Source organism: Anguilla rostrata, chromosome 4 (genome assembly GCF_018555375.3).
Source record: "Anguilla rostrata isolate EN2019 chromosome 4, ASM1855537v3, whole genome shotgun sequence".
Lineage (NCBI taxonomy): Eukaryota > Metazoa > Chordata > Actinopteri > Anguilliformes > Anguillidae > Anguilla > Anguilla rostrata.
The window spans coordinates 4,921,661-4,943,678 of NC_057936.1; the positions used below are offsets into that span (position 1 = coordinate 4,921,661).

Consider the following 22,018-nt stretch of genomic DNA (forward strand, 5'->3'; position numbering starts at 1 on the left):
TTCTCTCCCAGTTTGGAATCCCAAATATTAAGCGGTCATAACTAGACCCTCTGCCGTCAGTTTAGGATAGTGCAGACAAGCACGTGTTCCCCTCTGTAGCAGGCAAGGTCAAGCACCACTTATCGCACCATTACATTACTGTCATTTAGCAGAGCAGACTTAAAAAATTTTTTTTTATTTTTTAATTTGTATCCATTTATACAGCTGGATATATACTGAAGCAATGCAGGTTACGTACCTTTAGCTCAAGGGTACAACGGCAGTGTCCTAACCAGGGAATCGAACCTGCGACCCTTAGATTACAAGACTAGTTTCTTACCCATTATACTACACTGCGCACCGCAGTGCAGGGCTGAGTCAGAGGAGGACCTTTTAAGGCGCAGAAGGATCAGCGGTGGATTCCTGCCGACTCACCCCGCCCTGATCGTGACCGTGACCGTGACCCTGATCCCCAGCCGACACAAAAACGTTCTCGCAGCATCACCGGAACGTTTTCTCAGCGTGATAACGTTGCCACTACATTGCGGCAGCGTTGTGGGAACGCTTTGTGTTAGCTGGGGGGGGGGGGGTTGATTGTCATTCGCATCAAATTTAAAACATTGGTCCTAGCATACCAGGCAGTCAAGGGATCAGCCCCAGCATACCTCCACAAGATATTCAAACCCTACATGCCAGCCAGATCCCTCCGTTCTGCTACCTCAGGACGCCTAGCACCTCCCCCTCTTTGTACCTGCACTTCCAGAACACGTCTCCTGTCTGTTCTGGCCCCACGATGGTGGAATGACCTCCCCATGGAGGTCAGAACAGCTGAGACACTGACCCATTTCAAACGACGACTGAAGACTCACCTCTTCAGGCTGCACCTCTCCCCATCCCTCCCTACCCCCCTGTAAATGACTGTAAGCTTAGGGTTGTAACTAGGCAGCTGTTTCGTAGGTGACTTCGGTGCATTAACTGTCTTAACTACTACTTGTATTTTTTCCATAGACTGCATTGTTGCCGTTCTCGTTGTTAGTATTAATCAGTTTAACTTTCAGGGTCCAAGTTGAACTATGCGGTTGTTCCCTGCACTTGGACCGGTACTTCTCTCTAGGGGTTTTCGTCATACTTGTTCCTGGTTATGGTTATACACTTTGTTGTACATCTCTCTGGATAAGAGCGTCTGCCAAATGCCTGTAATGTAATGTCCTGCCAGGGTTACCAGCCACAGTCAGCTCGATCGGGGTTCGGTCCCAGACCACAGGGCCCAATTCACGTACTTAAAAACAGAAGGGGAACGGCAGGCTCAACGGGACAGGCCACCCACAGCAGCCACAAGATTTCGAGGACAAAAGTTTAGAAAATGATGATCTGAAAGTTTCATTGGCAGATAGACTTAACTAAACACATTCAGACATTTAATATCAAAGAAGGATGAGGCAATGCGTCGGTTTAAATGCTTATTCCTTATGAATTTTATTTCATAATTCAGATTCAAAGTTATTTTTCCAACTTGCGTTTTGATGGGATTTCAGTCAGATAGTCTGGTGTGTTCGCCCTGCATGTTTTCTCTCTGAACCTCAATATAACCTCAACTCCAAATATAAATTTGTGGTAGATGTATTAAAGCATCAGTATGAATAAAATATTCCATTTTTAAATCTCAGGAGTTGTGTTACTTTTTTTATTCTTGTTGAAAGGGACTCCCGGGTTGCTGAAATATATCAGCATTTCTGACACCCAAAGCAGGCTGGCAGGAGGACTTTTCATAGGTGAGGTTTTTTTATTGTTACATTTCAAGTAACTTTTACAACTGTCGGAGTGACTCCCTCACCCCGGCCGACCGAACGCACTCGCAGGCTGAAGACCGGGCTGCGGAATGCGCCTTAAACAACCAGCTTTAAAACGGGGAGTCAACAGATACCCTTACCCTCCGCCCCGTACCCCCGTTCAGTCTCAAACCTTCTACAAATTTAAAAACGAGAGTAAGGCCACCAACTGTAACAAATGCCAGCTTTTCCTAAACAGTAACACATCTAAAAAATAAAAATAAAAATAAAAAAATGTAACCTTTCGAATACATTTTGCGTTGGAACAAGATGGAAATTAAGTCCGTACATGGGCTGCAGCCATGCGTCTACTCAACAGTCATGTGAACATCAAAGAAAATACTTATTTTGACAGCAGGTAAGCTATATTACACAATCGGCCTGACAACAAAAAAAAAAGATCCTAAAAGCAAGTAGAGCCCATTTGTTGGTCGTTAGTATGTGAAAGCATGTGTGTAGTTCCTTTCGCACACATTGGAAAATGCTTTGTGTGACTGGACCCAAAGCTAAACATCGGTAATGTGTTATGGTGTTTTAAACACTAAATTACAGTAGGCTCCACACACAGGTGGTTTCACAAATGCAAATGGCCACCTTTAAATAGTAGTTTTTAAAAAAAAATTACCAATTAACAAAAAAAAGTAGTTTTAGCAAATTACATGTTCAAAAATTTTAAATAAAACGTACACATCTAAGTGGTGTAACAAAAAAATATTTCGTAAGAACACATTTTTGATTGCATCCCACTGTTAACAGTCACAACAAGTGGTCCATAGCCAAACAGCCTTTACCTGCTATGATGTACCTTTTACCTCTCTTGATGAAATTAAGTTCAGTCTAAGCCAAGTACATTCAATTAAAAGCTTACCGTTACCAGCATCCTTTGCTCTCTATCTACCCTACAGGCCAAACTTCAATATTTTATAAAACATAGAACTTTCAAGTATATATATTTTTTTTCAGAACACATGATAAAGCCTACATGTGGTTTGAGCGGCTGTGAAGCAGTGCGTGTTCAGCTATCGACGCGGGCGCCGTGTTCAGCTATCGACGCGGGCGCCGTGTTCAGCTATCGACGCGGGCGCCGTGTTCAGTATCGACGCGGGCGTCGTGTTCAGTATCGACGCGGGCGTCGTGTTCAGCTATCGACGCGAGCAGCTCGGCGTCGCCGGTGCACAGCTGCCATCTGAAGTCGGTCGTCCGAAAAAAGCGGTCGTACTGGCGCGACGACAACGGAACTGCCCGCGGGTCGCCGTAGAAACCAGTCGGCAGCCGAACGTGAGGTAACTGCACAAGTTTCACCGTGGGGACAAATGTTCCGTTTCGGTTTTTTCCACTGGTGTGTACCTGACACACACTCACACACACACACACGCGCACACACACACACAAACACACCTGCGCCGGGGCACCCAGGTGCGTCGGGGCAGAGAGGAATGGAGGTGGGGGTTGGGGCGGGGGGGGGCGAAGTTGGCCATTGTCCCATCACCGTTCCGGTCGTCTCCCAACGCACGGAAGTCCTGCAAGCGTCCACAGTCACCCCGTTTCACCTTCCGTCCAGAGAGTTCTAGCTTGTTCCTTCCGGTTTGGTAAAAAGGGGAATAGAGTCCGGGGGGCGGGGCTTGGTTGGGGGGGGGGGGCTTAACGGAGGCCCGCCTCAGCCTTTGAGTTTGCACTCGCAGAGCTCCTTGTAGATCCTCTTCCGTACTTTGGGCATGTCCTCCTGTGTGAACTGCAGTGGCTGCTTCAGCGCCAGGCACTTACAGTACTGAGAGAGAGAGAGAGAGGGAGGGGGAGAGAGGCAGTGAGAGAGGGAGGGAGGGAGAGAGGGAGAGGGAGGGAGAGAGGGAGAGAGGGAGAGGGAGTGAGAGAGGGAGAGAGAGTGTGAGAGAGAAGGCCAGAGCAGCGATAAGACACCTGGGGCACAGCTACACGCCACACTGCAGACAAACTACTTTCAACTTATTTCTTACCTCTAAAACAAACACCCCACAGTCACTGTCGTTCTTCTGTTGTGGAATACTCTGGAAAAGACGACGAGAGCCAAAACATTACACATGGATTATGCCATTTAGCTCTTTAAAAAAAAAAAATCTGAAACAACTTACACAGCTCACATTTTTACATGTTTTAATTCATTTACCAAACTGAACATTTACTAGTCTGTAGATATTCAGAGCACTAATTTAGTCAGGAAAATGGCTAGCACTGTTGGGCTGAAGGGCCTGTTCTCATCATCATGTTGTTGTTCTCAACATCATTATGTTACAAACATTTACTGAAGAAATTCAGGTTAAGTACAATGGGCCTGGATTTAAACATCCAACCTCTGAGGAACAAGCCTGAATGTGTTTTACTCATCATTACATTACACCGCTGATCTTGTGACAAGCAGTAAACATTTGAGAGGCTTTAATTGTAAAGCTACGGGTGAATGACCACAAAAGATTCACTTTAATATAAAATGGACACTGGGGGGAAAAGGCCCCTTTCATTACACCCCCTTACCTTGTTTACAATCATCTTCCAGCCTTTCTGGTACGCTGTGTGTTTCTTATCTTTCGCTTCAGCCAGAATGTACTTTAAGATGTTCTGTCAAGACAGACAGGAATTTAAATAAAAAATAAATAAATAAATAAATAAAAACCCCAAAAAAAGCCATGGACATTATTAGCCTGCTTTACTGATTCAACCCCATGCTTCTTAATGAGGGACATTCACTTTTTAATGCATTTATTAACGGTAGCGTAGCACAGTAATCTTTCCGAACACTCATCTTCAGCCGCGCACCAGGGGGAAAGCTCTGTGGAGGATCTCGCCTCCTCGCTTGCAGATTCTGTTCGTATTTTTAAGCCATTTCAACACTTTACCCCCACACATTTTTTACATTACAGGCATTTAGCAGACGCTCTTATCCAGAGCGACTTACACAACTTTTTTATATAGCATTTTACATTGTATCCATTTATACAGCTGGATATATACTGAAGCAATTTCGGTTAAGTACCTTGCTCAAGGGTACAACGGCAGTGTCCTACCCGGGAATCGAACCTGCGACCTTTCGGTTACAAGTCCAGTTCCTTACCCACTGTGCTACACTCCGTCCTTTTTCTCATGTATAAATAAAATCTAATTGAAAACAGGTCACAAGGATTCCATACATCGCAAAAGGGGATCACACTATCATAGTGCATTATGGGATGTGGGGCCACAGGCTTTTTTTTGTTTTTTGTTCTTACCTCCACAGCGTACTTGAACATGATGCCCTGGGAGTCGTAGAAGTGGATGTTCTGGTTGGTGACGTCCACGGTGATCAGAGACCAGTGGATCTCCAGGTGAATGGGAATGAGCAGCAGGCTTTTGGTGAAAAGGTCAACCTGCAGGCCCCAACGTAGGGGGGGACAGGGTCAATAAAACCCGCAGCGGGGTCAGCGCTTGGAAGTAGCGCTTGGTTAGACCTCGTTCACGTCACCGCTGTGCTCTCAACAACTCCACCCACTGCCCACTTCCCCAACTATAAGGAAGAGCTGAGGGATCATTTCATCATTTCCAAAGGCATTTTCATTAATAAAAGAATCCATTATTTTAATAAAAAAGAACCACCTTATCCTAACAACTCTGAAATAATTCATAGACCATGTCCAATAAGTATTCTAGAATCTTTTAGTCGCTTCTGGTTACAGGCGAGAAATAACTGGATTTCAATTCCATTCCCATTTAGTCAATTCAGGAAATGAACAAGAATTTAACCCTTCAAGGTGTGAGGTCACAAATACATGATTAGAATGTTCTTAACTGAACACTCTAATGCTGATGTCACAATCACTACCGCTAATCAATGGGAGTTCTAGAACGCTGACAGGATTTTGGGGGGCAGGAAAAAGAAAGATTCCGAAAAAAAAATCCTACTCTTCAAAGGGGTTGATCAACTGGGAAAAAATCCTCATGAAACATCACGGGCATTTTATCCAATCCCTGAGCAAGAATTTCAGCCGACTTCCTGAACTGACTGGTCTAGCCTGGAGCCGAGCCGCCTGCCTTGTGAGAAATGAGCTCACCTTTTTGGTCCACCTCTTTACTCCTTCATATCCTTTGGCTACAAGCTGCCTGTGGAAGAAGCTGTTGAAGAAATGAACCTGCAGAAGGACAAAGGAGGGATGCGCGTTCAGTCACATTCGCACATTTCTTCTCCTCCTTTATTACGTGCAATCCTTTCATACGGCTGGACATTCGCAGAATGGATCCAGGGAACTGGTACCTCACTGAAGGATACAATGAACCTTCAACCTATGTGCTCCAAGCACAGTTCCCTAACCAGTATACTACAATACTACCCAGGCCTCAAGCTAACCTTAAGCTCAAAAAGGACCAGTGGTTTATGCTATAGATACTGATTGTATAATCAGGGCCAAATCACTTTATTTTTCAAATCAGTGTTAAAAAATGACTAGTATTAGTCCAAGTTGATGGCTATTTCCCCGCAGACTTTTTCTCTTACCTTCTGGTTAGCAGCCTCCACAATTAATTCACCATACATATTTATCACCTGAAAGAAATTCACAAGAACAACATTTACATAACCTGGACATACATTTCTGTACATACATACATACATACATTTGCAACAACAAAAAAATTACAATAACCTTTGAATGTTCTATGTAAAGTTGTCACTGGATTATCAAACTACTGATAATGCAAAGAGGGAAAAAATGATACGTTATACACTTACCGTACGTTGCTTTGGATAAAACCGCCTGTCAAATAAATGTAATGTAATGTAATGGGGGGAAAAAAAACTGATGTCTGTTTCTGATTGGCTGTCACACGCACATGTGTCATGTGATCGGCATTCCAGAAGGCCCACCTGGTCATTGACCCAGTTTTGGTCGTCCAGGGTGGAGAGGTCCTCCAGGGTCAGCGTGTGCTTGTTGTAGGCCACTTTGAAATAGTGCATAGGAGCACAGGCTAATCCGGCCCGGTACTTCGTCACTTCTGAGAAGATGAAGGTCTTCCTGACGTCGGAAGGGGAAGGGGAGGGGAGGGGGGGAGAGGAGAAGAGAAAAGGTGAAACGCAGGTGCAAACTCACAGGTACAGAGGCACCTGGTCAGGCTGTTACATGCGTTTTTACGACACCGTTGTGGTTCCAGGTTGGTTTTGCTAACTGATATTTTAGCGCTTTAAGTTACGTTCGGGTCTGGGAGTGTCCTTCTCCAGGTCGGTTATCCCTTTTGATCACATGACTCACGTGAACGCACCTGCTCTCTCTCTCGCACTGTAAGTCACTCTGGCGAATAGCGTCCGTTAAATGAACGAGCATGAGTTTTGACGTACAGAGGAGGACCATCAAGAGTTAGTTTCGCCAGTTGCTTGTTTCTGAACGTGTCACCACAAAACGAGGTGGTTTAAAGGTTGCCATGACGATCAGTGTAGTGACATTCACAACGTTGGGCACCTGTGGGTAATTCTGTGCCTCCAAAATGACTCGATGTGAAGGTCACCGCGTCGATAAGAAGGCAAGAAAATGCACCAGACTTATTCCAGCAAAACTTAGCTTACCACCAAAATGCATGTTATTTACACCTGATGCATTCAAACTGTGATGAGCCAAATCTGGCAGCCCCTGACATACAGACAGCTAGACAGACAGACAGACAGTTTAAATGAAGCCCCACACGATGACCTGTGAATGCTTACCTGTCGGTGAGGTCAGAGTTCAACTTCTTGTTAAGGTGCTCAAGAACATCAGTCTCACTAAGTGGGATGAAACTCCCATATTTCCCATAGAAGTGCTCCAGGAATTCTAGGAAAAAAGGTGAACAGCAATAACGGAAACATAAGGGACACCATTTCTGCAGATGTGGGTCAAATACATGTTTCAAACAAATTAACTCTTTGGACGCCTGAAAAAATGTTTTTATCCAAAAGAAGCAATCACAGCTAAGAGTGTATCGTTTTCAATGATGAAAACTGACAAATTGTTAAAAAATTGTAAATAACCTACAGGAACTGTCACTGTTGTTAACACGGTTAAAATATTTCCAATACAGTTTTATACCTATGACTGAATAACACTAAAAATGTCTTTAAAAGTACCATGAATAAGTTCTGTTAGGTCCTCGGTGTTGACTTCTGTGGTCAGTAGTTGGTTTTTAGCCGCCTCCTCCTCTGTGGCAGAGTCCCCATCCTCGGTCTTGCAATAGCGATGGTCCAGGAGTGGGTTGGCGCGCTGGCTGCGGCAGGACTCCGAAACCTCCGATTCGGGCGACTCCACCGCGGGCACGTCCAATTCGGGGGACTCCAGCACGGGCACCTCCAATTCGGGCACCTCCAATTCGAGCGCTTCCAAAACGGGCGCTTCCGAAACGGGCACTTCCCCCGACGCCGCCCCCTCCGTCGCCGGCGGCGACACTTCCATGTCCACGCCGTGCGGCGGGTCGCTGGCGCCGTTGAGGGGGGCGGAGTCGTCGGCCGTCGGGGGCGTGTCCTGCATCGTCGGTGGCTCTGCCTCCGGGAGCTTCTTCCTGCGGCCCCTCCTCCCCGGCGTCCCGTGGGCCGGGGCCGGGGCCTTGGGCGGGGGGGGCCTGCAGTTGGGCCCGCAGCAGTCGCAGGCCTTGGGCGTCCGCTTGCGGCCGGAGGCGCGCCCATGTCCCCCCGCCGCCGCCACCACCGCCGCGGGCGTTCGGGGTCCAGAGCCGTCGTGCACCATGGTTCCCCGGGCCAGCCCTACCCCATCCCTCCTCTCCTCCCCCTTTTGGCTCCTGTGCTTCAGTCTCAGCAGGTGCTCCCCATGGACCTCCCTGATCAGCTCTTTGGTCTCCGCGCTCAGGCCGCACAGGTATCCCAGCACGCCCGCTCGCAGCCTCCGGCCCCTGAGGGTGGAGATCCGGGAAAACCTCTTGGCCTTCCTCTCCTTCCCGAGACTCCCGCTGTGGGGCTTCCCGACTCGGCACCGCTGCTGGACGCCGGGCGAACACCGCATCAACGGGAGAGAGAACTCCGCCGACTTGTTCTCGCCAGGCCCCGACCTCTTCCTCAGTTCGGGGTGCTGCCTGGGAGCGGAAGGTCCTTTTTTTCTCAGCTTATTCCGATTACCAGCTGCCCCCCCTGCTGGAGGGTCACAGAGTGTATTGCTGTCAGTCGGCAGTCCAGTGGCTTTTACAGTAGTTTTCTGAGGCAGAGACCTGTATGACTCTGGTGTGCATACAGGCCCAGTGGAGTCCCCGTTCTCTCTGGGGTTGGAATATGCAAGCTGGTGGCTGACAGTCCAATGTCTCGAAACCCGGGCCCCACACTTAAAGGGAATCAGCAGGTGAGTGGACCTCCGAGGCTTGCGACGGGCCTTTGTCCTCTTCTTACTCGTATATTTGACCTCCAACTGCAGCGCTGTCCTCTCGCGCAAGATTCTAAGCGCTGCGGTTGTGATGCTTCGCCTCTCGCGACAGTGAGGTGGGCTGCGTTTGTAGCGACGTTCCCGGACGCTTACCCCGGGACAGGTACAAGGAGGAACGGCAAGAGTCGTAACATTCACTGATCGCTGAGGATGGCGATGGTACATTATGATCCAGGGAGAGAGCTGAGGACAAGCGGTCAAACGGAAACAATTTAGGAATACATTCACGCGCTTACAATTATTTTCCAACACGGTCCCAAACGGTCAATTTTGCGCTGTAATGAACACCTGTACTTCGATACCGCCATTAAAACCAGGGGTAGGTAGCTATCCAGTGTTCAGTAGCTGCAATGGTATCCCCTAGTTCTAGTTAGCAAGTAAACTGCATGCATTCAAACCGATGATGGTGTCGGTAGCCAACCAAGACGTCTAGCCGACCGTTTTCTGAATTATTCAAATTCTACCATTGAGACCAGTCTAAGGCAGCCAGCTAAAACCCACCAGTTTGGCTATCGTTATATGAAGGCTAACTTGCGAAACAAATTATCAAAAACACCAAAGAAAACAAAGCAATCATACCGCTCATTTAATCACATGTTATGTGGTAACTAAGACATTTATATGAAATGCAAATGCGGGACTGCGATTACACATAAAAAAGGAACCAACTTTCAGGAGTTCAGTTGGATAAGACTTGGACTAGCTAGCTAACTAGCTAGCTATAGCTAGCTACGCGTTTCTATAAGCTTGTTATAGAAACGGAGACCAAAATCCGTAAGTAGGTGTTGCAATGTATCCTCTAACGCGATGAAAACGAGGACAAAATGATTCAGATACATTACCAAAACCCTGCCATAATTGCAAACAAACGTGAACCACGATATTCAACAGTCTGTTGTGTCCAAACAATCCGTCTGACGAGAACTACGTCGATTTGTCTAACCATCAAACCGCCATGTCGCGTTGAAAAGACGTCACAACCATTCTAAACTTCAGGTGTCACCCTCTAGTGGGTGGATGTGTAAATAACATTTGTTCCAACAAGACCCTTTACTAACATGACCCTTCTTGTACGCATTTCCCCATGAACCCGTTCGTGTGTCGAAGTGCCTGAAACAGCATTCATAATGCTCTTTTTGAAAGTCAATCATATCTGCAATTTATCACACTATATTTTGACTGTTAAGTAAAGATAACAATTTTTTTAAATGACATTTATTTCTTTACCTTTGGAATGTGTCTCACTGGTCCCAATATTGTTTAAAAAAGACAGACTGTTGTGTTTCAGTTTATTTTGACTTTATTCATAGTAATGATGATGCACAATAGTATACACATAGGCAAATACAATATTTACAAAAAAAAGAATGCTATTATACAATAAAAACATGAACAAGAAGACAATTCATGTCAAATGAATCTGCACAGGTTTGCCAAAGCAATGGGTCATTGACAAATGGTTCTGGTCTGGGTCAGACTCACTGATTGTACTGTAGAGAGTTTTATTTTGTCACCATTATCACAGCGTTGAGTATGACTTCATGGAGTGCAATATCTCACACGGCTTTAATCCAGTGTTATGAACTTGTCTGTGATTCCCTCCTCCTTGCAGTTTAGTTCTGTGTTGCACAGAAATATGAAAGAAAGCCCACCCACTTCTGCCCAGTCCTAGACCTTGCTTCCACTCATACCCACTGTGATGTGGAAACACCGTACGTTTATTACACATTTATTACATGTTTTAATTACAACACAATAAATAAACCAGCGGAGATGCACGGAAGGAACATTTTACAGGTGAATTCAAACTCAGTCCTGGACTGGCTGCTGGCTGTCTGAATTATTTTTAAATAATTTATGGAGTCGTGTCTTCATAAAGCAAAAATAAAAAACACACACACAGAAAGAGGATCATATTTGTAATGAAAATAATAGCTTTAGGTGGATATTCTTTAAAGAAAACTGATAAAATGTATTTCATATTTCAATGAAGCATAGCTCATTTGCACTTATAACACTGACCAAAAGAACATATAATGATACTACTACATACAACAGTGCTATATATTTTTACAGATGTAAAAAAGACTATGTGATACAAAATTAAACTTTCAAAATATTTAAAATACAATAAATTGACAGAATTTATAAACTATGTTTTATAATTTTAAAACATATTATTATTTGTTCATTAATATCATGCAATGTTGATATTCGTAAGATGATACACATTGGCTTAATTACAATCATTGTTTCAATTACAGTCCTTTTTTAAACAGATCTTATTGTTGAAATGGGTTTTGTGGGGAGTAGCTGCAGACGAAACACAGATGCAAATGCCTAAAAAAAAAAAAAGAGAAAGCAAAGTATTTAGTAAAAGAAAATTCCAAAAGATGTGTCTGCCACTCTCATCTCAACTGTTCACTACTAACCTGTACTGTTGTAAATGTTACTGACTGACCTTACATCCCCTTACCACTAGGGGGCTATATTGACAGACTGTTACTGTATTACCTGACAGTAGTTGAAGGGATAGTTACGGAGGATGTTACACGAACGAGCAGGAGATGAGGAAGTGATATATGTATGCGATGCTTACGATCCTGTTCTGAACTAGTGAAGCCTCATTCTTAATATTGGTGTGTTCTCTTCTTTTTTCTCATGTCCTCTTAATTTTGGATACAACATTATGTTAGACTTAGTATCTACAGACAAGCGCTCCTCTTTTCTTATATGAGTTAATCATAGCTAAATGCAGCGCAGACAGACTGGCTGGCAGTTTGGGGAGCAGGGTGTACCTACACTGCTTTAGCTCATAGCAGTGTGCCGTTGAGCTGGGGCGTGTGCAGCGTCCTGACCACAGAGGGACCGCTGCCCCCTGCTGTCAGTGCCTGGACCTGCACCTTGTACACACTCTCTGGCTGCAGGTGGTCCACTGTGAGGGAAAGCTGGTTCTGTAGCAGAGAGAGAGAGAAAACACAGACATGTTCGACCCTTTAAGGTGTGAGGTCACAAACGCGTGATTAGAATGTTCTTAACAGAACATTCTAATGATGCTGTAACAATCATTGCTGGTAATCTGAAAGCAATGGAGTTCTAGAACGCTGATTTAAAATTTTGAAAAAGAAAAAACAAACATTCCAATAAAAAAACCTACTCTTCAAAGGGTCAACTTTTGCAACTGCTGATAAAGACGAGTTGAAACTGCTTTGTCATTTTAGGCGAGAAGCAGGGGGGTCTGGGTCAACACAGCAGAACTTTATCGTTCAAATACAGCGGAAATGTTTTCCTCTGGTGTTGCCAGACATGGCAAACATTGAGATTTATTTACACGCAGTCACTGGGGATCAATTCCATTTCAGATCCAGGCCAATTCAAGGAATGTTCTGGAATGCACTTATTGTACATCGCTTTGGATAAAAGCATCTGCCAAATGAATGTAATGGAATTCTGAATCTCATTAATTGATATAATTTCCTCACAGCACATTATGGGCATTTTTTCAGTCCATGAATTTTTTCCTTTTTTTTTTGCCAATTTCCTGAACTTGCTGAATTGAAATGGAATTGGCTTCCAAACATGTTGAATGTATTAAACACGGCTGAGGGCTCCCTTTTAAATGTCGCTGTGCAAACCAGCATTCTTCATTTTCTACATACAGTTTTAAAATGATATACCTGGACCAAACATTTTCCACATATTATTTATCATACCCTAATAAAACATGTAATGTCAGTATGTTGGTGAAATAAAAACCAAGGTTAGACTAGAGGAGTAATGTATCTTTCTTGATTTTATTCAGGTATGGACTGTATGTATATAGGTATGAAAGCGTATTTTAATTTGCATAACTATTAATCATTATTCTATTAGTACTGGAAGGTATATGACACTAAACATACCTGGACACATGACATTTTGGACTGCTAAACTCACAATTGTTCACACACCGGACTTATTAATACTTTTTTTCTTATTAATGAACATAGGCGCAGGAGTATGTTTATGGCGGGCACCAGGGTCACCAGTTAATTAGTCCTGCTGCAAATCAGGCGTTAGCACAGCTGCAAATAATGCATTAGTATAGCTGCAAATCATGCATTAGTACAGCTGCAAACAGTGCATTACTACAGTTGCAAAGCATGCATTAGTACAGCCACAAACTGCATAAGCACAGCTGTAAAGCATGCATTAGTATAGCTGCAAAGCGTGCATTAGTACAGCTGCATACTGTGCATTAGTACAGCTGCAAAGCATGTAGTAGTACAGCCACAAACTGCATTAGCACAGCTGTAAAGCATGCATTAGTACAGCTGCAAAGCATGCATTAATACAGCTGCAAAGCGTGCATTAGTATAGCTGCAAAGCATGCATTAGTATAGCTGCAAAACATGCTTTAGTACCACTGCAAACTGCATTAGTACAGCTGCAAACTATGCATTAGTACAGCTGTAAAGCATGCATCAGTATAGCAGCAAAGCATGCATTAGCACAGCTGTAAAGCATGCATTAGTATAGCAGCAAAGCATGCATTAGCACAGCTGTAAAGCGTGCATTAGTACAGCTGCAAACTATGCATTAGTACAGCTGTAAAGCATGCATTAGTATAGCAGCAAAGCATGTATTAGCACAGCTGTAAAGCCTGCATTAGTACAGCCGTAAAGCGTGCATTAGCACAGCTGTAAAGCGTGCATTAGTACAGCTGTAAAGCCTGCATTAGTACAGCTGTAAAGCGTGCATTAGTACAGCTGTAAAGCGTGCATTAGCACAGCTGTAAAGCGTGCATTAGTACAGCTGTAAAGCGTGCATTAGCACAGCTGTAAAGCGTGCAATAGTACAGCTGTAAAGCGTGCATTAGTACAGCTGTAAAGCATGCATTAGTATAGCAGCAAAGCATGCATTAGCACAGCTGTAAAGCCTGCATTAGTACAGCTGTAAAGCGTGCATCAGCACAGCTGTAAAGCGTGCATTAGTATAGCAGCAAAGCGTGCATTAGTACAGCTGTAAAGCATGCATTAGTACAGCTGTAAAGCATGCATTAGTATAGCAGCAAAGCATGCATTAGTATAGCAGCAAAGCATGCATTAGTATAGCTGCAAAGCATGCATTAGTATAGCTGCAAAGCATGCATTAGCACAGCTATAAAGCATGCACTAGTACAGCTGTAAAGCATGCACTAGTACAGCAGCAAAGCGTGCATTAGCACAGCTCTGCCGGATAAAGGCCGGTCGCGTGCGCTTGCCGCGGGACGGGCCATACCGGGGCCAGAATCTGGGTCTGGGAGATGAGCGTGTCCGAGACCGCGGCGACGCCCCTAACGCCGGACACCTGCGCCCAGGAGAACTGGAACCCGGCGATGGGGCTCTGTCCTGGGACGACCCGGGACACCTGCCAGCTGAACTCCCCCCGCAGCGTCCCGTTCACCGTGCGAAAGGCCACCGTCAGCCTCTCCGGACGCAGTTGCGCCTTCCTGGCCAGCGGGTGGCGCCCTGGGACAGGGGAAAAAGAACAAGTGATCCACATGTTGGATTAGGTACTGTGTTCTAACCACTTATGGAAATGTAATATACAGCAATAGAGTATAAATATGTGGACATTTTAAATATAATGAGTATAATGAGTATAATGAGCTGAGTATTGTGAATGTGGTCATCAACAGAGCAGAGTATGGCTCAGTATTGTTCTGTTGTGAGCATGGTCATCAACAGATCCAACAGAGTTTGGCTCAGTATTGTTATACTGTGAACATGGTCATCAACAGAACCAACAGAGTATAGCTGAGTACTGATCTATGGTGAGCACGGGTTGACTAAACAGTTGTGTGACTGATTGAGATGCTCCTTTCCTTGTCGGCTACCGAGCTGTCAATCACAGCGGTCAGTGCGCTGCAGGGACTGAGGGAGAGAGTAAATTCCACTGCTCATAATGAGCTGTGATGTCAGGGGGGTTACACACACACGTGGGGGGCGGGGCGGGGGCATTGGTCACACCCCCGCGCGCGGGATTCAGCCGCGATCCCCTTACCTTCTGGGGCGCAGGACGCGGACTTCAGCCCCCTGCCTTTCAGAGAGGAGCACTGCGGGGTCGTCACGGAGGTCACGACCTCTGACCCCCGAGCCTGTCCGGCCAAGGGCGCCACGGCAACCCTGTACTTGCAGGCAAACAGCAGCCCTGTGATGACAAAGTGGGTTCCCTAAGGGGGAGAAAGAAGGGGGGGGGGTGGGATGGGGATCAAACACACAGAACGAGAAGATTAACCACAAGGGAGAAAAACGGTGGAGAAAAGATGAAAAAAGCAATGAGATTAAAGATAAAGTTAAAGCAAACAATTGAAGAGCAACGAACGCAAAAACAGACGAGGATAACCAAAGTGAAGGAGAGAGGATCTGAGAAGCTTAGCTAGACTCATCCAGAGGAGTGGAAAATGGGACAGCAGACTTAGTTCCTGTCATACGCAGGCAGGCTACACACACTCAAGCTGACACACAGCCAGCCAATGACAAGCAGTCGCTGGAATCGCCGCGCGCTTTTGGCTGCGATAGCCGCCTTCCTGTCAAAATTACGCATTTCACAGTTTTTGTAAAAAAAAAATGGACCGGGAACAAAAACAGGCTTTTGTCTGGTAGGGTGGCGCTCGCTCACCAAACGACGGCTTCACGTTTCACAACCGATAGGCAGTCAGCGAAAACATCATTTCCAACATCTCCATTTCTCGTTCCCGGTATTAAGATAGTGTTACAGCAGCTGTCTGGCTGTTGATTTGAACACTATATCTCCCTACACATCAGCAGGAGCTGGGTACACACTTGGAGGGGTTTAAAAAAAGTAAGACTCGGGTGATTTTAAACCCACAGCATCACCACACTGAGAGGACTTATCTCAGGCTTAGACACCTGTGATCATCACGCTCGGTTTGTCACCCCACATCGTAAAGCTTGCGGTTAAAGGCGCTTCCCCTTTTTTGGGGAATTTTTTACCGAATACACAATGACCCCCCCCCCCCCCCCTTCTGAAATATGCCACGCAACTCCCTCTGACGCATCTCTTTCTGCTGTAAAACGCGCTCAATAAGAGCACATTCCTACGTTTATTAAACAATCTACCGTTTCCTCCCGGCCCCTGGCTAAGTTCAAATCCAAACTGCCGTTAAAAACAACAGCCAAGCTCACATTCCCACAGTTACGGTAGGGTCCGTCCCACTAAATCCACTCTTACACACAACTGGAGACCACGATCACTGGAATCCCCACGCACAAGTCAATTTTCAAGCACATTTTTTTACCGCTTTTAATAAAGTATACATTGCAGAAACATGATGTAGTTACAACCCTTGAAAAAAAAAATTTCAGACTGCACTGCTTGGAAATCAGAACATTCCGGTGTGATTTTCTCTGTGGATTCCTGGACTACACAAATATGTGTACGTGGCAGGCTAAAAGAATCAGCGCTACCTGTACTGTGGCTGTCCTTGTGACTCTACCGCCACTGTGGCTGGTGTCTCAGTCTTCGTGACTCTACCTGCACTGTGGCTGTTGTCTCAGTCTTTGTGACTCTACCTGCACTGTGGCTGTTGTCTCAGTCTTTGTGACTCTACCTGCACTGTGGCTGTTGTCTCAGTCTTCGTGACTCTACCTGCACTGTGGCTGATGTCTCAGTCTTAGTGACTCTACCTGTACTGTGGCTGTTGTCTCAGTCTTTGTGACTCTACCTGCACTGTGGCTGTTGTCTCAGTCTTTGTGACTCTACCTGCACTGTGGCTGTTGTCTCAGTCTTTGTGACTCTACCTGCACTGTGGCTGTTGTCTCAGTCTTTGTGACTCTACCTGCACTGTGGCTGTTGTCTCAGTCTTTGTGACTCTACCTGCACTGTGGCTGTTGTCTCAGTCTTCGTGACATTGTTGGCGCAGACCACAGGACGCCATCTTAGCAGGTACCCAGCAGAGTCTTTCAGGGTGTCTGTTCAGATAAAAAAGAGAAAAATAACCAATTAAAAATGAAAGTCGTAATGAAAAGAAATATAACCGTTAAAAAACAGTTAAACACAATCTAAATCTGTCAGAAACTGCTAATTAAATGTGAATATTTTCCATGATAGAAGTTACACATTTAATTAGCAGTTTCTGGCAGATTTTGATTGCGTGCAGTTTGACTGTTTTTGGAGCCCTGCCCCCGCCCCCCTTGTCCCGTATCCAAGCAACGCCACATCTTTCAACTAAATACATCTCCCGCAGAGTTCCAGGTTGTCTTAGTCCCGCAGAACTCTTCCCCGGGAACATCTGCTTTCTATCCATAACGCATTCTGACATTATTAAAAGCGTTCTCATGGCTTCTCTCGGCGCTTCTCAGAGAGATAGCGGTAAATCAGCGCTCATGCGCTCGCGCTCCTCTGCGGTTCAGACGCGATCCCACCAGGGTATTTTGGGAAATGGCTTTTTACGCGGTATTTTATTTATTTTAGATTTTTTTATCCGCGTGTGTTAATTTATTAAAATGCTTAGCGGCCGTCCGTGCGCCAGCGCTTGTAGCTGGAGATTTCTGCGTGCCATTTCTCTTCAGAGCGCGATGGCGGTATGCGTAGCTCATACGTGCCGCGGAGATCGCGGCTGTCAGCACGGGCCCGATGGACCCCCCCCCCCCGTCCCCCAGGATTTACGGCGATGCGTGGCTCTGATCTGTGGAGGCTCGTCTGTAATGAGGCACATCTGGGCTGGGAGTAGGAGTTTGCGGGGGGTGGTCCGTAAAGGGGGGGGTGGGGGGGGGTTCATTTGCTAATGCAAAGGGAAGCTACCATCCACAGCCCCTCCCCGCACATCTCTGTGCTGAAGTCCTGTGTGAAAAACAGACTGAAGACCCCCCCCTGGGGGATGCTTAAAAACTCAAGAGCCTCTTAAACTGCCAGACTTTACTCTGGACAAGCTATGTGGGTGGAGCTTAAGTCCCTATCAGCCATGGCACTGTGTGAGATTTCATCCTATCTCTATCTGCTACCATCTCTGAATAAATCAAAAAGAGGAGGAGGAGGAGGAGGAGAAGAAGAAGAAGAAGAAGAAGAAGAAGAAGAAGAAGAAGAAGAAGAAGAAGAAGAAGAAGAATATGAAAGGAGGGAAGACAGCGTGCTCTGTGTTCAGTCGTGATTGGACAGACTAGTGATCAGCACCATTCCTGCTAACGGCAGACATAGCTGGCCAGACTCACTCTGTCACTGTATTCTCAGGGGAGTCCAGTTACATGGATTGGCTCAGTTAGTGCATTTTTCAGTTGTTTTTTTTTTGGTTGTTTTTTGGAAAAAATTGCCCCCTGGAAGATTTCCACAGTGAAGTGTTATGTGACAACCTGTTTACAAACAGCACTAAATAAACCAATATAAAGACATAGTGATTGTTACATCGTCGCTGGAATGTCCAGTTTGAGAACATTCCAATCATGTGTCTGTGACCTCACAGCTTCAAAGGGCTGAGACTCGCCTTGAAGGTGCTTCTTCCAGAAAACCTTGACCTGGAGCTGGCTGTTGTGGAAGTGGGGGGAGGCGGCCTCCAGCCGAAGTGGGGGTTGAGCGGGGCGGGAGGAGGGAAGCTCGTTGGACACCACCTCCATGACGGCGCCAGGATCGGACACTCCAGGCGGCCCTGTCACAGGTGAGAAGAAGGCACAGGTGTCACCTGATTGGCCACAGACACTGCTGGCACAATTAAAGTCCTTCCCGATTGGCCACAGGCACTGCTGGCATAAGCAACTCCTTCCTGATTGGTCACAGGCACTGCTAGCATAATTAAACTCCTTCCTGATTGGCCACAGGCACTGCTGGCATAAGCAACTCCTTCCTGATTGGTCACAGGCACTGCTAGCATAATTAAACTCCTTCCTGATTGGCCACAGGCACTGCTGGCATAAGCAACTCCTTCCTACTGGCTACAGGCCATCCTGATTTTTTACAAAGAATCTCCCCCTGAGGAAGAAGTAGATGGATTCTGATATATATATATATATATATATATATCAGAATCCAACAGTCCCTGAGGCCAATCAGGAAGTGCCTGTGCTTTATGCACCTCTAGTAGGGTCCTGGATTGGCCACAGTGTTCCTGTTTGTCTACAATGGGGAGCAAATGTGTTTCCATAAAGCTTTTTAAATTTTTTTTTTAGCCTGACCTGTCACACAAGCAGCACTGGCTCTTTTTGCACCTTAGAGTAACATGAAAACCGAATGAATACAATGCAGCAACACGGCTAGCAACCCAAGATCCTTTTATGAAACCCGCCACTCTAGAAACAGCGTTAACTGCAAGAGAACAAACCAGGCGCAACCAATAAAAACAAAACAAAAAAGAATCCATATTGCAAAACTACGTATATGAAACTTAGTTTATTCAGATAAAAAAATCAGTTCATTTCTAATGCGGTTTGATAATTAGCCCTTTTGAGTGAGACGCTATCTGCGGCCTGTAGAGGGCGTGCTGATTTTACCTTCAGCGCTCAGAGAGGTGTGGGTCTGCATGTCTGGAACTGGTTTGGACTCAAATTAGTCCGGGGCACATGCAGCATAGTTAAAACCAGAAACAACAACAACAGAACAGCCCCCCCCTCTCTCTCTCTCTCTCCTGCCCACCACAAATCATATAACATGTCTGGTTGAGGGTGAACAGCAAGCTAACTGCAGTCTCTCGGGAAGGGGGTAGGGGGGGGGGTTTCGGGTAGGTATAGGGGTAAATTGGGCTGTCCCCCGACACCTCCCCTCTAGTGACCCGTCCGATTCAATCTGGGCCAGATAAGGGCTGATCGAGGGCAGCCATACGGCCCGGGCACTTGCTGCCCAAAAGAGGGGGCTAATTATTTTCAGGCTCCCAAAAAAAAAAAAAACACGACCTCGCCGAGGGAGGTGCCAGATTCGGAACTGGCGCGAACGTGGCTCCCTGTCCTGACGGCCCGAACGGAGAGGGTTGTACCTCAAATACCCGCTCCCACTTCCTTCTCACGACTACGCAGAACCAAATTCAATTCACTTCTATTCTTTCAATTCAATTCTATTTGTACAGCACTTTTTTACAGAGAACTGTCACAAAGACACTTCGCAGAGCAGCAAGGCAAGAGACAGAGCAAAAAAAGAGCAAATGGAGCAAACACCAGGCCTGAACCCCCAAATAGCAGTTACATACTGTAATGTAAAGAAAAAACTCCCAGTGGGGAGAAAACCCTCAAACGGTGGCGAGAAAAAATTCCCCAATGGGAAGAAATCTCGAGAGGAACCCTTCTATACAGGGGGAGCCCATCCTCCACTGGCCGGCCTAGTGTAAAGTAGTAGACAGCAAATAAAATGGGTCGAACGGGTTAAAGCTGAGGTGAAAGCTAACAGGAACAGTAGAAGAACAAATGATATAGTTAGAATAATTCAGGAACATCGCATTTACATCACTTACCGTTCAGGGATTTAGCAAGACACTCTCACCCACAGCGGCGTATATTCCTCACATACAATCCATTTACACAGCTGGATATTTCCTGAAAGCGATTCAGCTCGAGTGCCTTTGCTCAAGGGTTACAGCGGCAATGTCACACCTGGGAATCAAACCTGCAACCTCTGAACTACAGGCCCAGTTCCCTAACCATTACAGTACACTGCCAACAACTTACAGGTGTGTGTGTGTGCATGTGTGTAGATGCTAGAGACTCTGTTCTAGTCATTATATGTTCATATAATGTTCTGCAGTCTCAGCACAGACTGGTTTAACCCTGATGCTATCTTCATATTATGCATACACTCCGTGTCTATAGGGTCAAAATTGGAGCCCCCACCCTCCCCTTACTGGACCCCCCGTAATAAAGCCTCTTCATTGAATTTTAAACCCTTAATTTTCGCACTTCACTGTCAAGAGACTGCATTGCTTCAGTCACCATTTTGTTTTCAATACAAAACACGCATCCTAATCTTTTTGTTGTTGTTGTTGAAATAGTTCAACTTTGATCATGATTTTTCCATTTCATAACTGCAGGGATAAATAAGACACATAAGACAATCCTTGTTCCCTAATGGTGTACCACTTTTATAAAAATACGAAGAAAGGGCAATGTTCAAGCTTTTCACTTCTACCTTTTCTAACGGTAGGGGTCATCAAATTTCATGCTGGAGAAATTTAATTTAGGGTGTTTTCACTGCTGTTAAAAAGGTCCATTTTGAATATAAAGGTTAATCCTGTTCTGTAGTGAGGGGGGATCGCCTGCTTTGGGGATGAAGAGGAGGCGGTACAGTACCTGCGGTTGCCGTGGTGAAGCTGAGCTGAGCTCTGCTGCTCTTCAGTCGTTTCTGACCCCAGTAGGCCACCGCTTGCACCTGCACAAGGTACGCCATGCCCGGCCTCAGTCCCTGCAGCTCCGTCTCCCCGGCAACCTGGAGGACAAGCGGAACAACGATTAAGGAAAAGGTCCGCGCCCAGAGTTCGGAGGAGGCTAACAGGTTTAGCGTGCTCTGGCATGTTGCCTTCATCAGTGACATGGCGTTCAGAGTCGATGGCACTACTTTACAGCAACACCTGGAGGATGTTAAAGGTGAGAGGACTTGCGCAGCATTAACACACCAAAAGGGGAACACAGCGGGGGGAAAAAGACAACACGTACAGAGATGTTTAGAAAGATATAAAGAGTATTTATCACTGAGGCATTGGCTTGGCAACCTGTCCCGGGTGCATTCCTGCCTCTCGCCCCAATGCATGCTGGGATAGTCATTTAGCAGAGGCTCTAATCCAGAGCGACTCACAATGGATTTGAAACATAAGTTCACTCAGCCGATTAAACAGTACTAAACCTGGCCAAGCGACAGTCCCAG

The 22,018-nt window shown here is 45.8% G+C and overlaps 2 protein-coding genes across 3 annotated transcripts in view; both read right to left on the reverse strand.

The window, feature by feature from the left end:
* Window positions 1-1,426: 1,426 nt before the first annotated feature.
* senp5 (SUMO specific peptidase 5) lies at window positions 1,427-10,202 on the reverse strand. Of its 2 annotated transcripts, XM_064330195.1 has the most exons (10): window positions 10,045-10,202; window positions 7,906-9,385; window positions 7,507-7,612; window positions 6,676-6,823; window positions 6,307-6,354; window positions 5,867-5,944; window positions 5,048-5,185; window positions 4,317-4,400; window positions 3,782-3,832; window positions 1,427-3,576 (listed from the first exon to the last, which is right to left on the reverse strand). In XM_064330195.1, the coding sequence occupies exons 2-10, from the start codon at window positions 9,365-9,367 to the stop codon at window positions 3,466-3,468; spliced, it is 2,226 nt and encodes a 741-aa protein (XP_064186265.1). In that variant the 5' UTR covers window positions 9,368-9,385; window positions 10,045-10,202; the 3' UTR covers window positions 1,427-3,465. The 2 variants fall into 2 exon arrangements, with proteins under 2 accessions (XP_064186265.1, XP_064186266.1); XM_064330196.1 differs by lacking the exon at window positions 10,045-10,202 and having other exon boundaries at window positions 7,906-10,031.
* A 277-nt stretch (window positions 10,203-10,479) lies between these two features.
* The window catches only part of anos1b (anosmin 1b), a 57,731-nt gene continuing 46,192 nt past the window's right edge, over window positions 10,480-22,018 (reverse strand). The window contains exons 8-14 of the mRNA XM_064330197.1: window positions 21,448-21,583; window positions 18,666-18,827; window positions 17,063-17,157; window positions 15,227-15,395; window positions 14,462-14,691; window positions 12,005-12,156; window positions 10,480-11,542 (exon numbers count right to left, since the gene is read on the reverse strand). Coding sequence (XP_064186267.1) covers window positions 12,016-12,156; window positions 14,462-14,691; window positions 15,227-15,395; window positions 17,063-17,157; window positions 18,666-18,827; window positions 21,448-21,583 — 933 coding nt within the window. The 3' untranslated portion in view covers window positions 10,480-11,542; window positions 12,005-12,015. The remainder of the gene's footprint in view (window positions 11,543-12,004; window positions 12,157-14,461; window positions 14,692-15,226; window positions 15,396-17,062; window positions 17,158-18,665; window positions 18,828-21,447; window positions 21,584-22,018) is intronic.